The sequence below is a fragment of the Vicugna pacos genome, chromosome 23 (genome assembly GCF_048564905.1).
Source record: "Vicugna pacos chromosome 23, VicPac4, whole genome shotgun sequence".
Lineage (NCBI taxonomy): Eukaryota > Metazoa > Chordata > Mammalia > Artiodactyla > Camelidae > Vicugna > Vicugna pacos.
In genome coordinates, this window is record NC_133009.1 from 28,505,239 (window position 1) to 28,531,832 (window position 26,594).

At 39.3% G+C, this 26,594-nt stretch overlaps 1 protein-coding gene across 1 annotated transcript in view; it reads left to right on the forward strand.

Moving 5' to 3' along the window:
- Positions 1 to 26,594, forward strand: part of USH2A (usherin) — a 698,253-nt gene that overhangs the window by 294,347 nt on the left and 377,312 nt on the right. Inside the window, exons 23-28 of the mRNA XM_072948735.1 lie at positions 1,772 to 1,902; positions 7,616 to 7,742; positions 15,370 to 15,471; positions 16,434 to 16,613; positions 17,607 to 17,737; positions 21,789 to 22,062. Coding sequence (XP_072804836.1) covers positions 1,772 to 1,902; positions 7,616 to 7,742; positions 15,370 to 15,471; positions 16,434 to 16,613; positions 17,607 to 17,737; positions 21,789 to 22,062 — 945 coding nt within the window. The remainder of the gene's footprint in view (positions 1 to 1,771; positions 1,903 to 7,615; positions 7,743 to 15,369; positions 15,472 to 16,433; positions 16,614 to 17,606; positions 17,738 to 21,788; positions 22,063 to 26,594) is intronic.

Sequence of the window (26,594 nt, forward strand, 5' to 3'; positions counted from 1 at the left end):
AGGAAAAGTGAGTTGCCTCTTTGGAAAGTCCAAAGCCCACATCCCAGGCTTGCCTTTGCTGATATTAGAAAATTTCACTCTAAAGATACTTACAACCCAGTCGTTCTTTCCATCATTGTCTTCTCTTTACACTTTTCAAGCCAGATGGACTGTAGACAGGCTAAGATTTGCTCTTGCCTATTTCTCGAGATTCAGCCCTTAACTCCCTCTTTCATACCAGCTTTCCTTAATAGTTTCCACACCTCTAAGGCTTTATAGAGTTTCTCCCAAAGTCCTCGTGTTCGCTGAAGACAAGCTCAAGCATCACAGTCTTTGTGAAACCTTCCTTAATCCCTTTGAATCAAATTTTGTCTTGTAAATACCTCTTTATCACTTATCTCACCTCATTTCAGTTTCTTAAAAAAATCTTTTTCATCAACTAGAATTTAATTTCAGGCACTGGTTTGTTAGCAGTTTTGCTTCTTTACTGTGTAGCAGAGAACTCAGCAAATGTTAATGTTCTATAGATGCATATTTAAAAAATGACAATTGGATGCTCAAAAAATGACTCTGCCCTCTTGCCTCCACACCTATGTTAAAACGTCTCCCTTGCCACGAATAAACCTTTCACCTCGATATCCCTCATCAAGACTCTCAAAATATTTACTAAGTAATGTAGGCACCATGTGATGCCCTGGGGTAGAAAGATGAATCAGACATGGTTCCCAGTTGCAGGAACCAGTTGCATTCTACTGAACCCAGGTTAAACCCCCCCAGCTGTGTAGGAACTTTGGTTACCAGCCCAGCCTAAAGGGAGCCCTGTCCGCCTCCAACGTTCATAATTCTGGTTGAGTGTATTACTATTACTAATAAATCAATAGCCATTAATTATTTAGTATGGTGCTCTTGAGCTGGTACTTGATTTTCATGTATGTTCTTGAGCTATTATTTGATTCTCCCTGTATGATGTGTCTGTTAAGACACATACATTTCATATCTCCAACTAAACTGGAAACTCTTTGAGAACAAAGATTATTTTTCTTAAATTTTGCCAGTTTCAATACATTAAGCAAAATGTCTTACACACAGGATGATCTCTATAGTACACATCGAGTTAGTGGGATACCTGATAGCATGAAGGTTGGGCCAGGTGGTGGTGGTGGGAGAACATCTTACAGAACCATCATAAGTTTCCTCTGCTTCCTGAGCTGGAGAAATTTCTGTGAGACAAGAGCACTGTGTGTCTAGGGCAGTGCTGTTAGGTGATCTGAAGGGCGAGTGGAAACCTTGGAACTCTGAAGGCTACAGGATGGTGTTTCAGAAAATTGACTCTGTGGGCTACTTTATAGCAGATCTGTCCAGTTTCTAGCTTCTGTTACTGGTCTAAGCCTTTAAACTTCAGAAGTATTTTAAACAAAGCCCCTTGTGTTTTTTTCAGTCATGTCAAAAACCCATTCACTTTTATGGCTCTGATAATATCATCATATTGATCCCCTAGTATCCAATTTTGGGTTGACAACATTATCTTTTTATGTTAAAGCATTTTGCATAAACTTAAAATTCATTGTATATTGATTAGTGGGAGTACAGGCTTGAGTTTCCAAGTATGGGTTGGCATTCACGATGGGATACATTTAAAACCAAGTGGCCAGGACCATCCCAAGACATTGCTGTGTATAATTCCCTGACTGCACTCACTGCATCATAAATAATAATGAAAGTAAATGTACGTTTATCAGAAAGAGTCAACAAACCCCGTGCGCTGATTTGCTGATTGCAGTTGTCTCCCCAGGCATCAAGGCCAGCTTTCGAACCACAGTGCCTGAAGGTCTGATCGTCTTCGCGGCGTCACCTGGCAGTCAGGAAGAATATTTCGCCCTCCAGCTGAAGAACGGCCGTCCTTATTTTCTTTTTGATCCTCAGGTAAATAAGTAATCGTAAGAGCCATGAGAGTTGATACTGTAAAGAGTTTACCGGGTACCAAGTGCTTATATTTTCACAGTGGATCCTCACCAGGAACTTAGAGGTAAGTAGCTCTTATTATCCCCACGGGACCAAGAAGGAAAATGAAACTTACAAAAGTGATGAGACTTGCCCGAAGCTAAGATAACAGAGCTTTAAACCGCAGGGTCTGACTGAGAATCGACGTGCTTGACAACCATATGCTACCTCATAATGAGGATTCGAACTTTTGAACACATTTGAATAGATCTGTTTTATTTTTCTTGAGCGCAAAATTGTCTTTATCTTCCCTCTTTTCCCTTTTTCCTTCCTTGCTTCCTTCCTTTCCCTACTTTCCTTCCTCCCTCCCTCCTTCGTTTCTTTTTTCCTTATTTCCTTCCTTCCTTCCTTCTTTCCCCCACCCTCTTTCTCTCTTTCTTTTTCTTTCTTCCCCAGCAAATATTTAAATGCTTATCAAGTGCTACTGTGTTGGATATTGCAGACTACAATAGTTTTAAAATTAAATATGACTGTTCCCTTGTGGAACAATGTGGGTAAGATACAGTAAAATAATAATAATAATAATTTAAAATGGTCATGAATGTTACAAAGAGAAGTACAAGATGGTGTATATTATGAGAGAAGAAACTAAAGAGCCTTTCTTTCCTGAGTTGTCTCTGTTCTCTGAAAATGTGATATTTAACTGAGATACACAACAAGGAGGAAAAGTTGGCCAGGACAAGGCTGTTTGTCCACACAGGAAGACATGTGTCTGAGGTGGGGCAGGCCAGAGGAAACACGGACTGGAGATGAGGGAAGGGGCTGTAATAAAATTCTCAGGCAGAGCAAATGGCACATGTTAAGTGCCTGTGTTAGACAAGAATGTGGACTATTCAGTACAGTAAGAGGCCTCTAATATGGCCATAGAATAGAGGACAAAGAAAACAATGGTGGGTTGAAAAGCTGGGTAGAGGCTAAGTAATTTAGGGCCTTATAAGCAAATGTGAGGATTTACATTTTCATCTAAGGACAATGGGAAGCTGTTGAATAGTTGTCTTCACTTCAGCTAAGTGACTATGAGTACGCATTTGACGTTAGGCACTGCCTTGGGCCTCTGAGTATTTGAGGAGTAAGACTATGTAAAAGATTTTTCTCAGGTTTTCAATTTAAAACTGCTGATCTAAGACATGAATCATGTATGCCAAATAAATATTTTACATTATACCGGTAAAACAGGCACAACGTTCCCGGCTAGATCTAAGGGCTCATGGGCCCGAGCTTCACATACCCTGGAGACCCACTCACCTTGGGGAGGAAAGGTGGGGCCTGCTGGACCAAGTGTGTCTGAGCATCGTCCCAGGCTCCCTGCAGAAGACCTCAAGGGGGCAGACTGAGTCCTTCCTGTTTCAGGAAGCTAGTAGAGCCAAGAGTTGGCAACTGGGGAGACCAGGGTAAGAGAGGTTTACTTCTGGTGTTTTAACAGTAGCCTGAGAACCCCCCAGCCTGTAGGACTCCTGCGTGTCCCCTAAAATGGCAACTTCTTAAGGGATGCCAATAGGTGGGCAGTGAGTAAGCAGAAAAGAAATAGCATCAAACCTGAGAGATCCAGCATCCAGAGAGAAAGGAATAAGGAGCAGCTGCTTCAGAAAGCAAGGCAGATGGCGTCTGGAAAGCAGCAACAAAAACAGCACACTGGCGTTGATTCAATTTCAGAACTGAAAATAGTATTTTTCATTTGAATCCTTTAAGTAGATTAGTTAGAGGAGAGACTGTTGAGCCTCAGGTTAGTAGGTCAAAATAAAAAAAAATATGAAAAGATAAAAATGAAAGTGGCTACTAATAGTATTAAGAAATCCAAAAGGGAATAAAAAATATGCACAAGAAAAGTAAGGATGAGAGAAAAGAATGGAATATAAAATAAGAGAGAATATCTGATTTAAGAAAGAATCAATTATAAATTTATTAAAAGGACTCATCCAATTCCAGGAAAAATTAAGCAAAATTAGTGCTTCTACAAGACCTCTGTGTGACAGCCATTACTGTGTGTTCTCTATACATAAACAGACACACACGAACTCATTTAAATGTCACAACTCTATAGGTAGGTGATCATTATTCCCATTTTTCAGGTGAAAATCGGAGTCAAGATTAAATTAATTTTCCCAGAGTCATCCTGCTGATCTGTGACCAAGCTTTCCAACATGAAAGAACAATGCCTGTTGCTACCCAGAGGCTAGGTTAACATACCATCCAGGCACCATGTTGGAAGGAAATATTTCAGCAAGGCTTCTAAGCAAAAGCAAAAAGTAAAGAACCTGAAATATGAAGGAGAAGCAGTGGTGAATAATAAACAGAGAGATATTAAATTCAACCTAAGTGTTTAATGCCAGAGTGACTAGAAATGTGTTTCACAGGGCCAGAGAATCTTTGACGTGGAAGAGACATACAGCAAAGGAAAATCATTGGTGCTGTTACTGAGTTGAAAGAAGGGGAAAAATCAGTGACTTAAAAGTTTCTAAAGGTATCAGTTTAGTGGAGAAGGCAATAAGGTCATACTGGTGTCTCTTTCATAAATTAGACAAAAATGTTTGATTTTAAATGTTATGACTAAAGAAATTAATTACTAATAGAAAGAAAATATTCTAAGAACAATGAACAAGATGGAAAAAAAAGACTAAATGCTAAATTGTAAGTATTACAAAAAAAAAAAAAAAGAAAAGAAAAGAAGGAAACAGTCCTGTAAAACAGAAGAATGACAATGAGAAAAAATTTCTAATCTGGTTTGGCTTTTCCCACTTCAGCCTGTTACTGTTTGGGTAGATGGAGACAAATCTTGATCATATAACCATTTATTCATAGAACTTCAACAGTATACAAAGTGGGTCCTTGTGGATTATCTCATTTCACTCTTGAGGTATCGATTCTTCCCTGCTTTGGCCGAAGTGGCTTAACTAGGGGGACACAGTGACTGATAAGAGAATTGGCACTGAATTTAGTTCATTTGTATACTAATATGATTATTTTTAAATTACTGTTCCTGAATCCATTCTAAGTAATTAAATTTTGAGTTGTAGAAAAGCATTTTGTAGGAATTTAAAGTTACTGTCTAACACATAGTTTCAAAATACCCAAGGTCATTGTTTACTTTATTCTTTTTAAAATATTTTAATAAACTTGACTAATGAGTTACTTACATAACAGTGTAATCCTACATAGAGGCTAGAAGGGTAAGAATTTACTTGGCTTTCCTTCCAACTATCCAGTTCATCCTATGCAAAAATACTTGGGGGAAGCGAAAAGATTCTTTATAACATTTAAAACTGGATATATGTTTGCATATTATAAACCGAACACTCGGGATCATCAAGAGTCAGTGAAGAAAATTTACTCCACTTTTTAATTGCTGTATTTTTTGTTAAGTCTCTAATAATTAGCTGTAGTCTTCCCATCCTTTAATAGATTAATTTCAATTTGGATATGCTTGATCAGATGATATTTTATTGATTGGTAATGACTTGTGGTTATCATTTAAATGTTTTATGTTCAGTGACATTAACAAGGAATCCACATAACATTCTGATTTCACTTAGGAAACTGTGTAGGTAAAAGCTATCAAAAAATTCTGAATAATACCTGTTTAACATGTCTGAAAATACAGACTGCATCAGATGACAACAGAATTGATCACAGAATTATTCTTTCAACATCGGTGAAGAAAAATAATCTTAAAATGATCATCAGAGGATAATATGCTAAGTTCCTCTGAGTATGAAGGAAATTTGGCATGCTGACGCTGTATATTATGTTCTTGAATTTGTCTCCAGTAAATGCGATTTCTGATGTAGAGAACTATTAAAGCTTCAGATTGTTGCCAAACATAATATGAAGAACCACTTACTCAGACACCTGATCTTTAGAATGCGGCATCGTTTGTAACAATTTTAACGCTAACTAAGTACACTTTGATGAGACAGCATTTAATAAAATGCTCATTAATTTCATCATTAGCAAGGGTATGCTAAGAAGTAAGCCAGTTTCTTATGTCACGCCCAATTAGCATCCCATGCTAGTAATCCCATTAGTATTGTTGAATTCACTAATGGAAAAACTAATGGGCATGCTACCAGGGCACATTAATTGGGCACGACACCAGTTCTGGTTTTAATTATTAAACTACGATAATGAAATGTGTGTTTGTAAAATATTAAAATGTTCATATAGGGTTGAAGAAAATAAAAGAATGTGTAGAAAGATGAGATATAAGGAAAGTCAACCTACAAAGATTCAAGAACCAGAAAATAGACTTGCCAGAATGGTCATCTTTCTAGCTGATCAAGTCATCTATGAAAGTTGGGATATTGTCCACGTGTGAAGCAACCCACTCATACTCATGGGAAATTAAAAGCTGGTTTTTGGTAATATGAAATTCTGTATGTCATATGGGTTGTCATGCTCTGTGTGAGGCCTGACAGAAGACAATTAAGTGCATAGAATGGACATAATATATTGCCGAAGCTATTTTAGAGAAATATAAACAGAAATGTTTTATTAAAGATGGTATGATTAACATTGCATTTTTTGTGATATAAATATTCATCATGTTACATCAGATAATTATCTTTTTTTTTTTTTCCTTTTTAGAAACCGGTATACCCAAATTAGCAGAGTTTGGTGAGACTTTGCCAGTAACTCAAAAACATACTTCATAATATTTTATCCAATCTTATTTTTGATTTTTTAAAATTTTGATTGGTACTGGAGTAACTTATGACTAAGGAAATCAATTTTATTAACAAAGAAAGAGAAAAATTATTTTAATTTGGAAGATTTATAGTAATTTTTCTGGTTGTTTTTCTTTAATTGTGGGAGTAAACGATGGTGGTGACAAAGTTGAAATATCTTTTGCTTAGTCTTAACTGGCTCACTAACGTTAAAAAGAGTGCTGTTGTGCTAACCATGATATACTGGGCTGTAAAGTGTTAAGATGAAAGGTTTCTCTTTTACTTGTCTTTCTCTGTTTCCTTACCCTCACCTCCTTCTGGCTAATTAACCTCGATTTTTCAGATCTGCCATTTCTTAGTCTTATCAATTTAGTAACCCATTTTTAAACTATGGTATTATCACCTTAGGTTTTAGATTACAAACCAATGAGTACTACGCTTAACTGCAACACTTACATTCAGTGCATTAATAACTGACTGATTTTTTTTAATGTGAAGCTTATTCCTTCTTCCTATTAGTAGCATGGTGAAGTTAAGAGAAAAACTAACTTGCCAGCCATTTCCCTATGTTTGGAACAATATTGTTTGAATGGTATATTACTAGTTTTAATTCTCTTTATTTATGTTTCTGCCCAAAAATGTAAAAACTAAAATGTTAGAATAGAAAATGTATTACCTTTCTGATGAGTCTAGTTACTCAGAATCCAAGTGTGCTTGTAAGATATTCTCATTCCAGAGAGAAGTTCTTTTCTGATTTGAGCACTGTGTTGGTCACAGAAGGATGTCACAGAAATGCCAGAACGATGTCAGACGTCAACTTTTTTGTGTTCTGTTTGAAACGTGGGTGTGCTTGCATCAGGATTGTGTTGACATTTGTAAATTGGTTTTTAACAAATATACAAATATATATGTATGTGTGTGTAGATGTATATATTCATCACTGATTTTTTTCCCCATTTATTCTTTCCCTTAAGGGGTCTGCAGTGGAAGTTACCACTTCTGACGACGATGGCAGACAATACAGTGATGGCAAGTGGCATGAGATAATTGCATTCAGGCATCAGGCTTCCGGCCAGATCACGCTTGATGGGCAGTACACAGGTAGGGTCTTCCTAGATGTATGTGAATGCTCTGTTGCTATGCTGGTATTGCCATGCTTCTCTGTTATTTATATTTCTTCATCTTTTCTTTCACCTTTATCTCCATTCAGCTTCATCTAAATTGCTGTTCAATTTGCCCTTGGGGTGCTTCTAAAATGATGATGTCTTGGCAACTGTTTTCCCATCTCTGCAGGGTTCCAATAAAACAAAAATGAGAGCAAAGTCATCAGTAGCAATTTTGTAGCTTTTTCAGGTCTTCACATCCTGCGAGTGTTTTTACTTGTGTTTTACTTGTGCTGTGCTTATGTTCTCTCTTATGTTCTTCTATTATGACCTCAGTTATATGCGTTTTAGAGATGAGGAAACTGAGGATCCAAAAAGGTAAGCAGATTTACACGGTTGGTAGGCAGCATTCTGGATGCATATCCTGTCTTTGCGATTCTAAGTTTAGTGTTTTCATCCAACCCTGTCTGCCATTCTCATGTGATTGTAAAAGTTACAGTGCTTGTATGATGATGCTGCTTTTATTAATTCATTCAGAAAAATGTGAAATTTTAATGAGCACCTACTACATGCCAGGTATTGCTCTAGGAACTCTAGAAACAAAAGGGAAACTTTACACTTTAGGTGGGAGAGGAGTAGGAGACAATAAATATTGAACAAGTATCAGTTAGTGGTCTATTCTGAGAATGATAAAGCAAGGTAAGAGGGAAAGGGGTGTGTGTTTGTGTGTTTGTGTGTTGGGGAGATGTTTTGACTTTATAAAAGACTGTTAGAGAAGGCCTCTCCCATACAGTGACATCTGAGCATAGATCTCAAGGGGGAAAGAGGGCAAACCAGGCAAATATCCAACAGATGTTTCAAGCCAGGGGAACAGTAGGTGCCAGGGCCCTGAGGTGGGAGCATACCATACGTGGCATGTCAAGGACCAGGAAAGCCAGTGTGGGAAAGAGGGGTTGGAGGGGCTGGTGTTACACTGTGAAACCAGAGAGGTCACTGGGGCTGCATTACACAGGGCCTTGAGGGCTTTTACTTGAAAAGAGGGAAACCATTGGAGAATTTCGAGGGAGGGGTGATGTGATAAGGCTTCTTTCTTTAAAAAGAACACTCTGGCTGCTCTTGTGGGGATCCATTTTAAAGGGAACAAGGATGGAAGTGTTGACCTTAAACAAATACACTGCCAGTTGTTCATCCAAGATGGGTTTATTTGGGATCAGCAGAGAATTGCAATTTGAAGTCTGCAGCCGTGATGAGATGCATGCTAGTCCCCACACAGCAAGAAAAAGAGAACTCTGAGGGGAAAAGGAAGTTGGGAGGGCTGTAGTAGACAGAGAGCCCATGGCTTTTTTTCATTGGCTGAGTCCTTGCCAGGAAAGAGGAGGAGTCTTTCTTCCTATTGGGCTCTGCCATCATTGTGGGTTGTGAGAGCTCCTCCTGCTGGTCTCCCAAATCTATTTCAGTTGAAGTTTCTGTTTATTAATTTTTTACATTTCCCCCTTTTGATCAAGATCTTTCTCTAAAAGCATCACTAATCAAGAGTCAGATTCCCTGGTTTCAATGGTTTTCTTGTCCCTCAATGCCAGGAAGGACCTTTCCTGGGTGTAGTGTCTCAACGTTGGAGGGGAAGTACACAGATTGGAAACCTATTGAGATCACATTTGAGTAACAAGGAGAGGTAGGAGGGAGCAGTCTCAGACACTTTTATCTAAAGTCTGTATGTTATCAAGATCATAGACACTGGAGATCATCTGAAGCATTATGTCATTGTCAAAGGTTTGTCAGTAAACTTCCTACAGACCTGATCGAAATGTCTTCAGAAATCTGCCTCCTCAGGTGTGGTCTGCTTAAATTCTGGGAAATTTTTTCTTTCAGATCCCCAGATTTTGTGAGGTCCCCTCAAATTTGGTACTTTCTTTAGGTATGTCATGTGAATCCAAGAATCTATTCCTTGGATTTTGGCGGCACGAGGGTTGGTTAGCAATACCTGGGGCCTCTTTAATGAGGCTGTAGAAAGCTCTTCTGGAGGTGTTTTTTCCAGTAGATAAAATCTCCAGTTTGTAAGGCATGATGCTTCAGGTCCTCATCTCCTGAGAGTGCACTATGAAAAAAATATTCTACCAAAACATGGTTATTTTTAATACAGACAGTTTGGCCTTTGCAACATTGGAGTATCCTTCCCCCCCCCTTTTTTCCCCCACAGCTGTAGTTCAAAAAAAGCAGGATCCAAGTGTGTTGAGTGTCCTGTGACTATTTTAAAGGGTGAGGATTTTTGAGTTCAAAAAAGTGTGAATCTGAGATTTAGGTGGACCAAAAGCAGTGTTTTGGTCCCAAGTATTCATAGGGGCTCTAGAAATTTTGGCAACTGAGTCTTAGTAATGCCATTACTGTGATCGACTTAAGCCAGAGGACGGAGGGTGGTAAACACAGTGGAAATGTTGTGAAACTGGCCAGATAGCACAGACTTGCTGAAGTACCTGGCCAGTAGAATAGGTTCCTCAGTCACTGTGAAGTCTACCTGGGTTTAAGAGTAGCCCTTGTTCTGATATCAGATGCCCTAAATATCAAACCTGGTTTGGGGCAAACTGCAATTTTTCTTGGGCAACCTTATGTCCCTTTAAGGCTAAAAGCTTTAGCAAGTCAGTGCTGTCTTCCTGTGAGGAGGCTTGAGGAGGAGATCAAAGAAGCAGATCACTCACATATGTAACAAAGTAGACCCCCTGGGAACTTTGTATCATCAAGATCAACCCTCAGGATTTACAAGAAATAAGAAGAACTCTCAGTTAAGCCCTGAGGCATTACTGTCCAGGTGGATTGTTTTTCTTCCCAAGTGAAGGGAAGAAGGTGGTGGCTAGCTTCGTCAGCTGGAATACTAAAGAATGCATAACTCAGCTGCAGTAAAGAATTTGCTTCTGGTGGAAATAGATGTTAGAACGTATGAGTGTTAGGAACAACAGAGTACCAAGGGATAATGATGTTTTTTTATTTAGGGGTCCTGGACAAACCTCCACCCTCAGCCCTTAGGTTTTCTCACAGGTAAAACAGCATCGTTATGGGAACTGGCACAAAGGGTGATGAGGCCTTGAGCCTTGTAATCTTGTATTATGGGCTTTAGATCTTGAAGGACTTCTTATAAGGAATTGATTAATTCTGGGAAGAGGTTTTGAAGGATCTGCTTGAATCTTGATGAGGGGGGGTACACTGAATTTTGCCAACATTGGTTAGAGAGTTTGCCCATAAGGAAGGTGGTAACTAATTCAATACAGACAAATGATCAGTGTTTACAAAACCAGCTCTAGGTCTATCAGAGACAGAACAAATGAAAGATGGATCATTTAACTCACCTGGCGGTCATTTTTCTGGCTACTGTCAAATTCTAGAATTATTTCCCTCTTTTGGGAGAAAGAAATTCTGGCATGATGCTTCTCTAAGAAGTCTCTAAGAAGCATAGGGGCAGAGGAACTAAGGAGAAAAAGGAGTTTCTCTCTCCAAGGGCCTAAAGGAAAGGGATTAGGTTCAGAGATAGAAACCTCTTGAGGTTCATTAGAGATCCCACTATTTGAACTGTTTTAGTACTCAGAGGCCGGGGCTGCTTTATAGTAGTGGGGTGGAGCACTGAGTGCGTGACTCTGGTGTCAGTTAGGACTGGAAGAGATTCAGCGCCAGTCTGGAGAAATGTTTCTACGAGATGATTAAGACAGGGGTTGGGAAGGGCCCCTGTAGGACCTCAGAGACCTGTCACTGAGTAGTGGGAGGATGTTAGAAAGGTTAGTTAGAGGGCTGAAGATGCCAAAAGCCCTTAAATTTATAACAGTCTCTTTTCCAGTATCCTGGTTATTTGCAATAATAGCAGAAACGAGGAGGATTTCAGTTTCGTTTAGGAGGCTTCATTTGCTGGAATTGAAGTTAAAGAATTGTGGTGGTCTTCCTTCCAGGTGGCTCATCTAGAGTGTGAGAGAGCAGTTTTGCCAGTGTAACCAAATCTGGAGTGCACAGAGTTTTCCATTCCATCATGATCTTTTTTACTAGAAACAAAAGGTCCCAGTTCAGCCCATTAATAAGCATGGAACTAAGAGCTACTCAGGTGGAATCAACATCTGAAGGAAGGTCGGAATTTTCTTTAAAAATAATCTGAAATCATTTGTAATAGTAATCACTAGGTTCATCAGATTTTTGTGTGCAAGTTTGAATTCTGTTCCAAGGAGCAGGCTTTGGAAAAGCCCTAGGAATTGCTCACGGAAGTCCCCTAGTGCTTGCTCAAGCCTGATCATGTGACAGGCTAGAGGGCTGATCTCCTGGCTGTTATTCTAGAGACTTTTTAGGATTTTTCCAATTAGCTGTTCTCATCCAATGCTGACCTTTACCAATAAGGGTATGAACTAAGTCAGAGAAATCAAGTTGATAAGTTTGAGTGACTCTATTAAATTCCTCACCAAATCTGTGAAGATCATCAGTTACTTTTGAAAAATCCTTCTCTGTGGCTCACAGTTCAGCTTTAGTACAGAGAATATAAGAAATTAAGGGTTTAGCTTCCGAATCCTTAGAAGGCTTAAATTTTAAAGGGACAGGTACTGATAAGTTCAGAGGGCAACAGCAGGGGGAGAGAGAGACTGAGAAAAGGAGAAGTTTGCTGAGAGAATTAGTGTGGGGGAACTGTGGGTGTAGAGGAGGCAGAAGCATGTAGAAGTGTTACAGGAGAGTAGGTTCTTGTCTCAGTGCAGAAAGAATTCAGAGATGAAACCCAGCAGTCAAGAAAGCACAGTGAGGACTTACTACGTTACAGATAGTAACACTGTCAGTGCGAGAGTGAGCAGACCCAGGTGAGTGGCTGCCGAGTTTCTTTGGCAAGCTGGTTACCTAGAGTGTAAAAAGGAGTTAGAGGAATTTTCACTGGGGAGGGAGGGGCTTGGGGGGCGTATTCTCTGATTTTCATCCCGGCTCCACTTTCCTGGGGGAGGAGGGATTTCCATCCTTATTTAGTCTGGATTGGAAGTGCCATGCCATCAGTGCATGATGGGTGCTTCTAATCTGCAAGGCTAATTGTATTGTGATGAGGGCATAATGAGCAGAAGGTTACATTCAGACACCAGAGATTCCTGCCTTTTCCCACCTTTCTTTGTCTCCAGGACACTTGTCACCCCAAAATGGGTGATTTCTTACCAGTCGCGAGGTTCCTGTTTTCCTCTGTCTGCCCAAGGACCCCTGTTGTTCACAAGTGTGTGGTTTCCTGCCATTTGGCTTGTGCCCCCCTTTCTCTGGTTATATCTAACTATCTGCCTGCTCTAAAAGAAGGAAGGGCAGAAGATGGGGCCAGAGGAGTCTGGCCATGAGGAGCTGAGAGAGAGAGAGACAGGGTAGTACCAGAGGTGGAGCCTGAGACAAAGAAGGAGAGCCCAAGGCACTGGGGGCCTCTTTGTCTTTTTAATGATATGTTTGCCTTAGTTAACCTTAAAATCTTATCTTGCAGAGGGGCAATTTTAGGCTCCTGATAACATTTGGAAGCCTCAAAATACTAATCAAAATAGGCATACCATCCAAACTGGGTAAACTTTGAGCCATTGTAGTCCAGTTTAGTTTTAAGGAAATTAAATCTGGGGATTCCAAATATTCTCCATAATGGCCTTTGATAATTGCCTTAGGTTGAGTTGATCTGTTTAGTTAGAAATGTGTATTAGGAAGGACTGAAATTTTTAAGTGTAAAATTGGCCAGAGTCCTGGTGGTGGGGGTAGGGGGGGAAAGTGGGGTCCCTCAAAATACTTAGATAACTGGGGTCCCATCCCAAATCCCAAAGGTCTGTCTATAGAGTAAAAGAATAGTTTTTAAACAGCTCCAATAGTTCAATTCAAGCAGCTTGTAATGCAAACAGCCTTTCAACTAATATCAGCCAGTTCCAAGGAAACAGCTTGGTCCTGGGGGAGCCAGGACCGAAGGCTTTTCAGTCAGTTTCCAGAGAACAACCTGTATTCCAAAGGATGGGCTGAAGGCTGAAAACCTGACACTGTTTCAGTCAAGCAGCCTGTATTCCTGAAGAAATGCACCAATGGCTTCTCAGCCAGTCTTGGTTGAAACAGTCTGATCTCAAAACCAGAATGAAATGCCCAGTACATAATACCCAGGTGCAGAACCAGGCCTTACCCAGAAAGACAAAACCCATAAGCAGACCTTGAATGAAGCCTGGAAAGCTTCAAATGCAAAGAGGATGTGAGCTCAGATCCAGGAGAAAGATGTACCTTCAAGCACCAGGGTTGATAAGAAAAGCAGCGAGCACGTGGGCTCAGTTGTGAGGACTGCTCCTGTTTGCTCACTAGCCATGGGGCATTCAGGGGTCTTCTCTGGTCCCCGAGGTCTCCACCAAAATGTTGACCTAAAACAGAGTGTCAGATGTAAAGATAGGTTGACTTGGGGTCAGCAGAGAATCACAATTCAGGGTCTATAACTGTGGCAAGCCAAATGCAAGTCCCGCATGGCAAGGAAAGGAGGTCTGTAGATAACAGACTGTCCACGGCTTTTCATTAGCTGAGTCCTTGTCAGGAGAGAAGAGTCTTCCTGCTTCGTGTTGGGTTTGCCTTCATCACAGGGTGTGAGAGTTCCCCCTTCTGGTGTCCCAACTCCATTGAACTGAGATTTCTGTTTATTAATTTGTTACAGAAGCATGGAGACCAGCTAATAAGCTTCTGCAATAATTCTAAAATATTCCAAACAAGAAATGGTGGTTTCTTGAACCAGGGAAGTAATTGTGGATATGACAAGAGATCTGAATGTGTTGTAAATGTTAAATGAAAAGGGTTTGATTGAGGTACAGCAGAAGTAGGTGAACTCACCCCTGCCGGCCAAATGTAGCTCATGCTTGTTTTTACAAAGTTGTATTGGAGACAACTACACCCGTTTGTTATGTATTTTCAGTGGCTGTTTGAGGTGATATGGTCTATCTACAAAGCCAGAAATACACATTACTTAGCTCTTTGTAGAAGAGTTGAGCATGACTGCTAGATTTGGGGCCTGAGTGCCTGAGGAACGTAACTGCATAACTAAGATGGGCAAGACAGTAGGAAAAGCAGATTGAGGGAGAGATGTCCAGGGTGCAGTTTGAACATGTGAAGTCTTAGACATCTATGAGGCATCCAAGTGGGAATATCAAGCAGACACCTGGACACAAGTCTGAGTTCAGGGAAGAGTTCCAGACTAGGGATAGAAATTGGGAGTCATCAGCCAAGGATGGAATTTAAAGCCAAGGGACCAGATGTAAGTAGGGCTAATTACAGTGGTTGAAAAAAAAAAATGCCTCTCCTCTCAAAGAGTGGTGGAGTTAGATAGAAATTTTAACAGGAGATTTGCATCGTGTTACCACACAGAGACCCAGGCTCCCTCTGATCTTCGGCCATACTGGTTTGCACAGATGCCCAGCTCTCTCTTCATCCTGCCAGAGGATGCAGGGCGTCTGTGTAGGTGGAGAGAGAGATCTGAGGATGGAAGAAGTCTGGGTCATTCCAGTATCAAGCGACTGAGGAAGAACTAGTGAAAAAAAATAACCAATAAGAGGTGTCCAGTGAAGGGCTTAATCACTTGTTAAATTAGTAGAAATAGATTATCCTGCTGAAGTTGGAATTCGCATCTCCTTTTCCCTCCGTAGGTTCCTCGGCCACCCCGAATGGCAGTACTGTTATTGGAGAGAACACGGGAGTGTTTGTAGGAGGGCTGCCGCAGGGCTATACCATCCTCAGGAAGGATTCTGGTGAGTTTGGGCAAGGTACAGAACATAGACGTTGTCATCAACATTCAGAGGAGATTCAAGGTACATTATTTTAAACTATGGATAATAGTATTATTTTCTATCACATGCTGTATTTCCTTTGATCAGTATGTCAACAATTTCCTTTAGGTCTCTTCTGAAGGAACCATGTCTGACTTGCATTTATGTTCTTAGTGCTCCATTCTTGATACATAAAAGGAGTTCATTAAACTTTTGCTAAAATAAATTATACTAATTTCAAGTATGTCATTTGGGGATCAAAAGGAATAAACATTTTTTGGTGAATTTTGAAGAGGGCTGTATTTAAATCCTCAAGAGTAATTATAGTTACCTTCTCAGAAATACCCATAGAGAAGATAGGGTTTTCGTTTAGCTGCTTTAGGCTGGTGGATTAATCCCTTGAAAAACACACACACACACACACACACACACACACACACACATGGTGGATGTGGAATTGAAAGAGAGCGAGCCTTTGTCCTAGTTTTTGTCCATCAAGCACACTTCTTGGCTTGGGTACATCCAAATATCAGGAGGAAAATATACCTCAGTATCAAGTACCCCTCCTGTAGAGGCCATCTCCCCATTATAAATATATAGGTTGACATTGTCTTGTTATTGCACTTTTATTTTTAAGACTGCTGGAAGCTGAAATCCCTGTGTTAGTTCCAAAGACAATATTCTTGGTAGTCCTATAAAGCCAAGATTTTTGCATAAGCATCTGTTATTACCGGTACAATGAGTGTGAACCAGGGCTAAACATGACAGTTGTTACCACTGACCACAGCTGATGACGTGGTGCTTACATGAGTTATTAAGAGGTTTGTAGTAAATAGGCAGTGAGAGCTATTACCTGTTTCTTTGATTTTAATGGCACATTAAATTAATGGCTTGAAAAGAATTTCTCAAAACACATATTTCTTGATATCTCTCAATTCCTACAGACATAGTCCAAAAGGGTTTTGTGGGCTGTCTCAAGGATGTGTATTTTATGAAGAATTATAATCCCTCTGCTACTTGGGAGCCTCTGGTTTGGCAGAGTTCTGAAGAGCAAATCAATGTGTATAACGACTGGGAGGGGTGCCCCACTTCATTACAAGAGGGAGCCCAGTTCCTAGGAGCAGGTAAGGTTCTGAAATAGACATTGGACGTTGCTTAACTTGTATGCTGTGTCCTTGGCATAATTTCATCTCCCCTGGTCTGATTATTTTGACCTCATGTGAACCTACTATCACAGAAATACCTCGTTATGCCAAGATGCCCGTAAATATATTCTCAGTGTCTAAACAGATAATATAAATACTAATACTCAGAGATGTATATTCATGGGTAAGATCTCTGGCAGTTTTTGGTTTACCTGTGTTAGTCTCATTCATGTCCATTTTACTTAGAATGCAGCTTTACTTAGATGTTTCGAAGAGCTTTTTTTGCCAGGTTAATCTACACAATATCTGTTTACTCCATTGTACGGACCGACAGTGTTCCTAAGAGTAAAATTTCAGCTAGGTAACAGGGTAAGTAGGTAACTAAGGAAAAGCTGGAGAATAAAACTGCCGTCATTGCCGAAGCTCCAAAGGAAACAGTCTCCCGGGCATAGCCCCCAGCTACCGTCTCTAGCAGCCACCCAGGGTGAAGGGTGGAAGGGAATGTGGCAGCTTGGCCAACATGACTTGTTTTTCAAATAAAAGCCCATATTTTCCTCCTACATTGAAATAAGTTGCTTAGATATTAAGTTGGTTCAACTACCTTCAGAACAGAAAGCTAAACGTTATCATACTCTGTATACTTTTTCTTTACTCTTTTCTCATCACTGTCATTATTCAGATTTTCTTTGAAGTCAGTGCAACTGCTTATTATTAATACTTGCATAAAACAGTAATAGTATGAATCATATCCGTGATTTAGAGAGCAAATTGCTTCCTCTTAAAAGGCATGTCAAGTTCATTCTGCCACTTCTGTACGATTGCAGGGTTGATTTATTAACATTGATCTGCATCGTCTTTTGTGAGAGGTAACCTCAACAACGGAATATGTCCTGAGGTTGTCTGAGAACATGTTTACAAGGCTGGCGTTTTTGCTTTGCACATGCTAACATGTACATGTTCTTTTCTATAAAGGGTTCCTGGAACTTTATCCATACACGTTTCGTGGTGGAATGGACTTTGAGATTTCCCTTAAGTTCAGAACTGACCAATTGAATGGATTGCTTCTTTTCGTTTACAACAAGGATGGACCTGATTTTCTTGCTGTATGTTAATTAATTTACTTAAATTTACTTAAAATGTTAGATCCAACTTTAAAATCAGCAACCCATGTGTTAACATTATACCAAATTAGGGTTTCTTTCCAAATTCACTTTTGCTTTTTTTTCTCCCTCAAGTCACTTCTTTTACTTGCCTTTAATCGTGCAGTCAGATATCATTGTCAAAAATAAATATGGTATTAAAATGTTAATTTTTTAAAGTTATTTTAAAGAACTTATGTAGCGTCAAGTGAAAATGATGACCATCTTCAGCTCATTGTTCGTATGTAGGCAAACAGGGGATCAAACACATGTCTCTGATTTTAGGCTTCTAGGATATTTTCAAATCAATGATTTTGTGCATTCCTAGATCATATAACATTAATTTTGTTGATTAGGTAAATGGAAATATATCCTTGATAGGATTGATTAAAATTTCAGCTTATTTAAAGTATTTATTTTTCCTCTTGTTTACTGTTGGCCTTCCCCACTGGAATGCAATCTCTGTGAACACAGGGACCTTGGCTGTCTTCTTTACAGTGCTAGTCTCAGTGCCTAATTCTTGGCACTTATTAAAGTACTTAGTAAATATTATTGGATGAATGAATGAATGAGTGAACATGTAATGAATGCATGTTGCAGTGACCGTCACTAAGCATTCCTTAATCAGCTGCATGCCTCAGGTCTGTGGTGAACACAAAGCAGGTGTCATGTGGCCCTCCCTTTTAAGCAGCACATGACTATACTGGAGACTCATGCATCTTGGCTATGCCCCCTCCAGCCCTCCATCTCCCTCCATTCATTGCCTTTGGAAATGCAATAAATTTCCGCTGTGCTAAGTAATAATGTTAACTTGAAGTAAGCATTGATAAAATACATCTTAAAGAATCAAAACATTTGACAAATATATATTGATTGTCTGCTGTGTGCTGAACTTTCTTTTAGCTTCCAACACAACTGTAAAGGAAGCAGACAGACCTTTGTAGAACTTGCATTCTAGTCTTTCATGTCAAGGCCTTAGGTTTCTCCCAGGTTATCCTGTTATCTTCAATATAAATAGCTATCTCCTGGAACTTGACTGACTCAGAATCTTTCCCTGCTAAAATCCTGAATCTCAAAATACAACCCCACATCCTTCCAGCTCTTTCATTCTCTCTCATTGAGTTCACTGATGCATTGATACCATTGGCTACTAGCCCATTTTCTGTCTAACTTATTGCTCCCTACCTTGGACACCATAATACAGCTTGTCAACCTTTTTTTTTTCTTTTTTCTTTTTGGCAAATACCTGACTTGTGTCTTCAATTCCACAGCCTTGGATCAATCAGTTTAGTCACCTAGCTTTTCAGTCTCAGTTACTGAACATCACAGGAGAATGAATACAGGAATGAAGACTAGTGATGCTCTGAATTTTGAGATCTCTAATTCCTTTATTCAACAGTATTCACTGTTTACAGGATCTGCTTAAAGTTTAGACATGGAGAGTGAAAGAAAAAGAATTTCTCGACCTGGAAAACATCATCACTTGAATGTCTTCAGATAGTCTCTCACTTTCACAATGAAAATAAACATAATCTCTTCAACTTCCAAATTTTCCACTTACAAACTTTGTTCTCTATGAGCCAAGCGTGGTTTCATGCTCTCCATTTCAGGGGAATAGATATATCATTACCATGTTTCCAGCCAAATTCAGTAGTTCTACCTTTGCTCCAGATTCTGTCCTGTCCTGCAGGAGCCTGTGCTGCAAATGATCCCGTCTTCTGAGGTCAAGCGTTCCCTCTCCATCGGCTCTTCTCTCTCAATGTGTAAAATGGTTGAGCTTCATTCATCTTCATTTATTTTTCCTTTTGACTTTGAAACCACCTCTGCTGTACCTCCCTTCCCTTCATAGGCAATTGCATTGAAAATAATTCCTCTGGTTATTTCTTTTTCCTTGTCACACTGAGTCCTTCATCTACTGCACACATGGCTCACACCCCTACCACATTCTACTGCAGAACAATTTTCTAAAGTTGCCAATGACCCCCACATTTTCAATCCTTATCTTATGTGATATTTCTCTGTTATCCTCTTTTTTCCCTTAAAATATTCTTCCCTACTGACTTTCCAAAATACTAGTTTCTCTCAATTTTCGTTAAATCCTTCTGGCTTCTCCAGGTAGATCATTGTCACCCTCAAGAACTATGTCTGCTTTACCTTCCCTTTAAAACATTGATCTTGATGAAGGCTATATTCTCTTCCATTTCCTTTTTTATTCTTTTTGTACTGAGTAACCTTATTTATCTTGTCATGAACTTTGTCCATTTTACTGGTCTATCTTTATGTTCAGCTGCCTCACGACAAGTTTCTTCTGGATATTTTGCAGAGATTTCAAACTTGATATGTTTAAAATTGAATTTACCCCTCCTCCCCAACAACGACAACTTTTTTCTTTCTAATGCTTTCCACGTCGTGATGGGGGTAAAACATCCAAGCCAGAAAGAGGGTGGGGGGTCCTAGACTTACTTTTCGTCTGTCTGACACATTCACCTGTTTCCCATTCTGCTCTGTTGCTTTAAAAAATACCTCTTAGATTGAGTTTTCACTGTCATTGTCATTGTCATCTTTATTGTAATGGCTCTTCTCATTTTTTTTTTTCACAATTGTACTGATTCCTTAGTAGGTTTCTCTATTTCCAGTCCAGCTTTTAATTTCTGGGATGTATCTAGGACCAGAAGGGTGAACTTTTAGTGCAAGATATTGGTGAAAAGAATACGGGCTTTGGCATCAGACAAACAAGAGAAAGATGAACTTTTTTGCATATCACTCAAAACCCTCCAAAATTTTGCTTCTACATACCTGGCAGAACACTTTCTCTTTCCTCCATATGTATCTTTTTACCTAATTTCGTCCTTTTTTCTAAACATAATGTGCTGGTATATGTCCCGATGTCACTGAATGTGTTGATCTCCCTACTGGAGATTCTCCATGAATCTTACGTAGTTCACAAACCTTACTTCAAACCTTTCCCAATTCCCAGTGAACAAAGGGTACATCCTTTCTTTGTTCACATGGTACCTCATCCCCATCTTGTTTGTAATATTACCCCATATGTTTGTCTCTGCTATTAAGACTGTGATTCTTGATAACAGCTTATAATTATAGCAGCAGGTTCATGAAACATAGTAAGGGACTCTGTTGAATGAAAGGATTTTAAAAAATTACTGTTTACCTGATATACTTCACAAAGATGATCTTTACGTAGAAAAGTAATCATTTTTATCTGGCATTACCTAATTTGTTTCATTGACATGATCTTAAATTTTTAAGTATTCCTATGGCCACCAATTTGACTTGTAACAAAATAAGAACAGAGTAGGTAAAATAGTGATTTAGTAGAGTTTTGAAGAAAACCATATGGAGGCATTTCCTTGACCATGAAAATGTGGGTAAAATATGTTCATATTAGAAAAGAATCTGAAAGAATAGACATAGAAGCAGTTATGTGAGTTAGAGATTTACAAAAATAAAACTGAAATATTGAATCAAAACACATCTTACAAATTTGAAATTGAGTTCACCAACCAGTTAAAATAAGCTTAATCAGGCTTGACATTTCATTTTCCTATTGGCTTGTCATATTTTTCCCCCAGATTAAATTGATATATGAAGTAGTATTTTCTCATTTTCTAAAAATTCAAATAAAAATAGAGTCATAGTTTAAACTGTTCTGTTCTCTTTTCGTTCAGTCACTTACACTAGGGTTTAATCTTTTACCTATCTTGCATCAAAAAGAAAAAAAAAGTTTTTGCCTGTATAATATTGTACTACATTGTATAATCGTTACTGGGTATAAATTTGTTTGACTCAATACAACATTCTTGATGTCAATTATAAGCTTACAAAGTACTTCATTATACGTTACTCCACGTCTGCTTAGAATAAAGTGGGACATTTTTATAGAGTGCTTTCAGGGAAATTTCTTGCTTTTCTTCAAGAAGTTGACCTTCTGCTCTCTCTCAAACTGCCGTTCTGCAGTCTTTTTATATACCTATTTTCTTTTTAATATGAAATACAGATGGAACTGAAGAGTAGAATATTGAGCATCCGGTTAAATACCAGTCTTACCTTTGCACAAGTACATCTGTGGCTGGGGCTGTCCTATTGTGATGGAAAGTGGAACAAAGTGATGATTAAAAGAAAAGGTTCTGTCATATCAGCGAGCATGAATGAGCTGATGGAGCATGTGTTAGAGCCCAGAGCCCCGCCACTGATGGTGAATTCCCCGGTCTATGTGGGAGGAACCCCACAGGAGCTGCAGGACTCTTACCAACACCTGCATCTGGAAGAAGGTAAACTCCATCCAGAGGAACTCCCAAATCAGTGCAACCCTGGTCCTACCAGGTTTTGGTGGTTCTGTGTGTCAAGACAAAGCAGTAGAATCTGGCTGAAATCAACACCTACCTACCCCTTTTGGGGGGAAGAATTTTAAGCTCTAAAAAAAAGTCACAAATCACTTCTTCAGATAGTTTTATATGTTGCTTGAAGAATATTCTCTCATATCTATTTACAATCAGCATTTATTCTAACATTCTTCAGCAAGTATAATTGAAATATATACATATGTAAACATACACACATATATAAATGTCTTCATATGTTTTTCTCGAAAACACATGGTTCTGATTCTTTTAAATGCTGATCATTATCTGTACTTACAGATTAAAAAATAAATTAGGTTGGTGTGCACAACCAGGAAAAATGGGCTTAAATTCCCTGGGTTTTTTCCCTGATGTAAATGCTAATTGTCTCCATGCCTGTCAGTGCAGCTCTCATGCAGCAAAGCACATGAAAGGGTGGGTTTACTTGAATTTCAAACATACTTGTGAAAAACCTGTACGTCATTTATTATGTATTAATAACCAACAAGGAAAGGAAAAGGGCGTGAGTATATGACTTACAACTAAAGCGAGCCTTTAACACATTTAGTGAGTTTGAACACAATCAGAGCAATAATTTTAAAAGGCTAACAATGAGTGCATACTGTGTGACGGGCATGGTTCTGAGAGCCTAACGCGAGAATAAGTGGATCAGTTCTTCATAACAAGCCCAGGAGGGAGGTATTATTATCAGTATCCCCATTTTACAGATGAGGAAACCGGAGGGCAGGGAGGAACGTAACTTGCCCAAGGTCAATGGCTGGTAAGGAGATAACCAGCCTACCTGTCCTAGGCGGCCTGGTGTCAAATCGCACTCTCCCAATTATAGTCAAGGGTTCTCTCTCATGGACGCTGGTTGGTGTCCCTTCTATATAAAGTGGGGAAAGCACAGAAACTTCTCGCTTGTGACCAAGCAGCTCCTGTGTAGAGAATGCTCTCTATATATTTCAAAGTCTGTGCACCCTGAATGGTTAAAATTTCCACGAAGCAGTCTTTGCCTATTTGGTAAGTACATAAAGATTTAAATGCCTTTGAATGGAAAATATATGGCAAGCTCTAAGGAGACTTTTAGAAGGGTACTAGTAAGGAGTTAATGAATATCTGGGGTGTAAGACAGTAATGACATTTTCAAGGCACTTAAGATGTAACAGCAGCTGAAAATATTACATTCATATAAGGGCTTCTTCTGATTTTCAGGTTTCTGAGGTTAGAAATAACTTGAAAAACTATATGAGTAAAATTACTTGATTCTGTTTACATTTAGGAAAAATCTCCTGCATGTTGAACATTATACTTTCAAAATACACCAAAACCCATTAATTACGATGGTCCTAGAGACATGGCTAAAATTGGAATTGTAAGATGAAAATGATAGAAGTTTGAAACATCAACATATACCCTAGGGGAATAACTTAATCTACACTATGACTAAACCTATGATACTGGAAGATATTTTATTTATAGATAGTATTAAATTTTTATCATTGCAGTATCATCAATATCAATGGTTCTCAAACCACTGATAAAATATTGAAGTATAGTAGCTGGAACATAATAAGAGCGCAATAAAATTAGCATTATTATTATTACTATTCAGAATACACTGGTATTGCCTGGAAAGGCCATTAAAAATGCAGATTTTATGGCTTTATCTCCTAAGATTCTGACTCAGTTGCTATGAGTAGTACTGCTTTATATAAGTAACTGCATGTTTTATGCAGTGATCAGGAGAATATTCACAATATAGAGGCGCTGGATGCCTATAGTAAATGGAAACTAAAATTAATCACGTTCACTTACTGTAATTTTTTCAGTCACCTATCACCAATCATAAAAATCTTTCTTTGCTTCTCAATGAGCACCTTTTTCCAAAGGCTCTATTTTGTGGTCATATTAGTGCTGTTTTTAATATCCAGTATTTTTATAATCTTCCTTTAAATCAAATGCAGATTAATTTGCCTCTGTGTTTTGGAGATGCTGGGCATCTCCAAATTGGCTGAAGATGTAGCACCCTCCGATCGTGGGCATTTATCTTAGAACTAACACTTGGGACGGTTACTCACCTCTAGGTTGGGAGTGAGTGGGCCATGGCATATGGTATCCCAGTCTGTGTTCTGTCCAGAGCCCTGAGCAGAGAGGTCAGGAGTGGGGCTGAAATCCAGCCATCCTGTGAGCCCAAGTGCCCCTGTGTTGAACTGCTTCCCCGAGAAGGGCTACTGGTCTCTGATTTGTCAACGCAGAGTCTAGACCACCTGCTGTTCTTCAGAGGCCTGGGATAGGACAGACGCGGGGAGTCTCTTGATTCTCACAAAGACAGGGAAGCAAGGACAGGCGGCACCTCCCTCTTCCCACAGACAGCCTTTCCCCTCTTCTTATCCTCGCACCCATCCATCAGAGGTAGTTGGGGAGTGTTTCCTGTGAGTTTGAATGTTGGGAACTGTTTCCAGTAGGAGTGTTTCTGGCGGTGCAGAGTTGGAAGAATGGTGCAGACTTTATTTGACAAAACCCTCTGACCCCTCTAAGGCTAGCACAGTGAGAGTCCTACCCTGGAGCCCAGGCATCTGCACCCCGAGGCCCAAGAGGCCCGAGGCCCTCTTCCTAAGAAGAGTTACTGCTCTGACCCCTCATCCTATAACTCTCTGGATCTTTTCTCTATCTCTAGAGTGAAGGAAGGCTGTCCTGGTGGCCTTTCCCCAGTTCCACCTTGTGAATTTATTTTTAAAACATTTCTTTTAAAAAAATTGTTGTAACATTTTTAATTGTAGTGAAACATACATAATGTATAATTTACCATCTTGACCACTTTTAAGTGTACAGTTCAGGCATGTGGTACAGTCACAGTTTTGGAGCAACCATCACCACCATCCGTCTCTAGAACTCTTCTCATCCTGCGAAACTGAAATTCTGTGCCCCTTAAACAGTAACAGGGCATTTCTTATCACGGCCCAGAGATGTTTGCCAAAGCTGCCTTTCCACTGTTCATGTTTTATTGGGAGGGAAGCTAGGGGACAGAGACGTTAGGTGACTCAGCTGTCTGCCATCAGAAAATTACTACTGGTAAAGAAATCAGAATTCTTAGCTTCTGAATTTTCAAGCAGATGCCTTTATATTGAGCTTCATTGCCTCCAGTTCAATTCACCCAACTTATTGAGTGTCTGCTGTGTGTTGAAGATAGACTAGCAGTATTGATCAGCTGAGCCTAAAGGAACTTGAATAATAGCAAAGGCATTTAAAAGGAAATAGGCTGCAACTCAATGTGTTAGAAGACATAATAACACATCATATAAATGCTGAAGAGAACAATACAGTCATTGTTACTATTAACTTAGTTTACTGTTAAGCATTGCATTATATTTTATTTCCATTTCCTGCTGAAGTGCTTTAATCTGGAAAAGAACTAATCGTGTGTTTGGAGCTTTTCAAACTCGACCATATTTTGTTTAAGAAAGAGAGTGCGTGTGCTTCAGCAATCTCAAACTCCGTCGTCTGTTTGTCTCTTCTTTTACAATTTTGTACAGTGTTCTGAGCAGAGTACTGCCAAACCTCGCTGAACTGATCTCTGTTTACACAAAAGAGCGTGTCATTCAAAGCCAAAGCCACGGCAGTTCCCTGACAGAAGACCAGTGCATTCTCCAAATTTGTCTCCTCCACATTCTCTGTTAAACCCCGCAGAACCGAATGCACAGTGGTCATTCTAAAGCCAAGTGAGCAGAATACACATTCCGTGAAACCTCCAGTGTTGCTATGGCCAAAGCTGAACTTAGTCCCCATCACATGAATGTGGACCTAAAACTGGTGACCGTTTTACATAGTCTCCGTGAAAATGGTAGCTCGCAGTGTTAGGTCCTCGGCACCCTGATTGAACTGGGACTTTGTTCTGTATCTCTGCAATGATTATTATGATTTTTATTGAAATATCTCAGGATTCTAGTACATTTGGAACTATATTCTCCCTTCTACTATTCTGCATAATGACCTCAAAGTGTATTTCTTTTTCCCCAATGAGCTTGTTGAATAATCATGCCAATTCAAAAATTATTTTTTTGGTACTTTACTGCTGACTTTCACAAGTGACTTAATTTTCCAGGAGTGAGGAACATGTGGGTACTTGCTTACCCTAATGTGTAATTGCCAAAATTTTAATTCATGAAAAGAAACGGAATGAAAAACAGGTGTCATTAAAGAGGTATAATAAATACTTTTCCATTGAATCTAATTCAGTTGAATTATAATTATCAGCCTGTATATTTTTTCAAAATAACATAAATACAAATATTTCCTGTGACAACTTAGCCTGATAAGAAACAGGGGGAGGCATGAAGGATTTCCCAGACAAGACTTGAAAGTTTAAACACTGTGTCTGAAGCACCCCCACCCCCTACAACTTCATCAGAACGTAGGACTGCAGAGGACAAAAATGATTGGTAATTAATGACTCAAGCCCT